At 41.9% G+C, this 1,211-nt stretch overlaps 1 protein-coding gene across 2 annotated transcripts in view; it reads left to right on the top strand.

The window, feature by feature from the left end:
• The window catches only part of URB2 (URB2 ribosome biogenesis homolog), a 44,737-nt gene that overhangs the window by 40,665 nt on the left and 2,861 nt on the right, over positions 1 to 1,211 (top strand). The window contains exon 9 of one of the 2 annotated variants that reach the window (XM_004712198.3): positions 779 to 918. In XM_004712198.3, the coding sequence (XP_004712255.1) occupies positions 779 to 918 (140 nt within the window). Of the gene's footprint in view, positions 1 to 778; positions 919 to 1,211 lie in introns of those variants that run through there. The other variant, XM_045298032.1, reaches the window with a different exon arrangement.

The raw sequence follows: 1,211 nt of genomic DNA on the forward strand, positions 1-1,211 counted from the left end.
GGTGAAGAGAGACAGCGGATGGTGTAAGATATGAAAACAATTCTAATTTATCAAGTGGCCATGAGGGTGGGGGAGGTAGGGTAAAAAGAGGAGCTGATACCAAGGGCTCAAATAGAAAATGTTTTGAAAATGGTGATGGCAACATATGTACAAATGTGCTTGATACAATGGATGTGTGGGTTGTTGTAAGAGCTGTAAGGCCCCCAATACAATAATTTATATTGAAAAAGAAGAAGAAAAGAAATGGTCCTGGCAAAACTGGATATTTGGGGGCTTTAATACCCTATCAAACATAACTAAAAACATAACATGCAGCAGAAGACAAATTAGGTGACTGGGACCGCTTATAAATTAAGCATTTAAATATGTCCAAAAGGAGCAAAGAATGACAGAATTAGGGCCTCTTATGTTTTTAATAATACAATTTCAGTAAAAAAAAACCCTTAAAGATTATTTTCCATTTTAAGCTTTCCTTGTAAAGTGCTAAATCTCTTTTTAAATTCAATAGCAGCCCCAGATTCCATCTTTAAAATTCTTAGTTATCTATTGTAGTTGGACACTTTAAAAGCCCTGACGCTTGAGGAGTTTAAGTGTGTTTTCCTTTACGTAGATAAGTATTTGGACATACATTTTCTTATTGTCACTGAAATAGACAAGTTAAAGAGTCGGGGGGCGGGGGGGATGCAAGGCCTAAAACCGTTTCTGTCTATATTAAGGCATAACGTTTGAAGGCGTAACAGGCACACTGACTAGTTTCTCAATGGTTTGCTGTTGACAGCCAGCACCGACGATCTGACGGTGGTCCTGGAATGTGCGCGCCTAGTCGAAAGGATGTACAGCCACATTGCAGCCAAGGCAGAAGAGTTTACTGTGTTTTCCCCATTTATGGTGTCCCAATATGTGATGGAGGCTCAGAAGGTAAGCTGGTTTAAATGTCCCTCACCAACCACATGGTTTTCATCTGCACCCTTCTGTAGTAGGGTTTCTCATCCCCAGCACTACAGACCTCACTGACATCACTACAGAATTCTCACCCAGGCAGTGCTTTGTTATGGGGACTGCCTTACGCTGTGGGCTGTTCCGCACCTCCTTGCAGAACGGGATGGTGTGAAGTGGCATACAAGGGGCTCAGTAGGGCCAGGTATGTAGTATGTAGTATCACTGGTTCTTTTGTCTTCTCTAGTGCTTGCTATCCAAGGAGCTCCCTGGTC

Source organism: Echinops telfairi, unplaced genomic scaffold (genome assembly GCF_000313985.2).
Source record: "Echinops telfairi isolate 266 unplaced genomic scaffold, ASM31398v2 ScPeMD7_7424;HRSCAF=8462, whole genome shotgun sequence".
In the NCBI taxonomy this organism is placed as follows: Eukaryota; Metazoa; Chordata; class Mammalia; order Afrosoricida; family Tenrecidae; genus Echinops; species Echinops telfairi.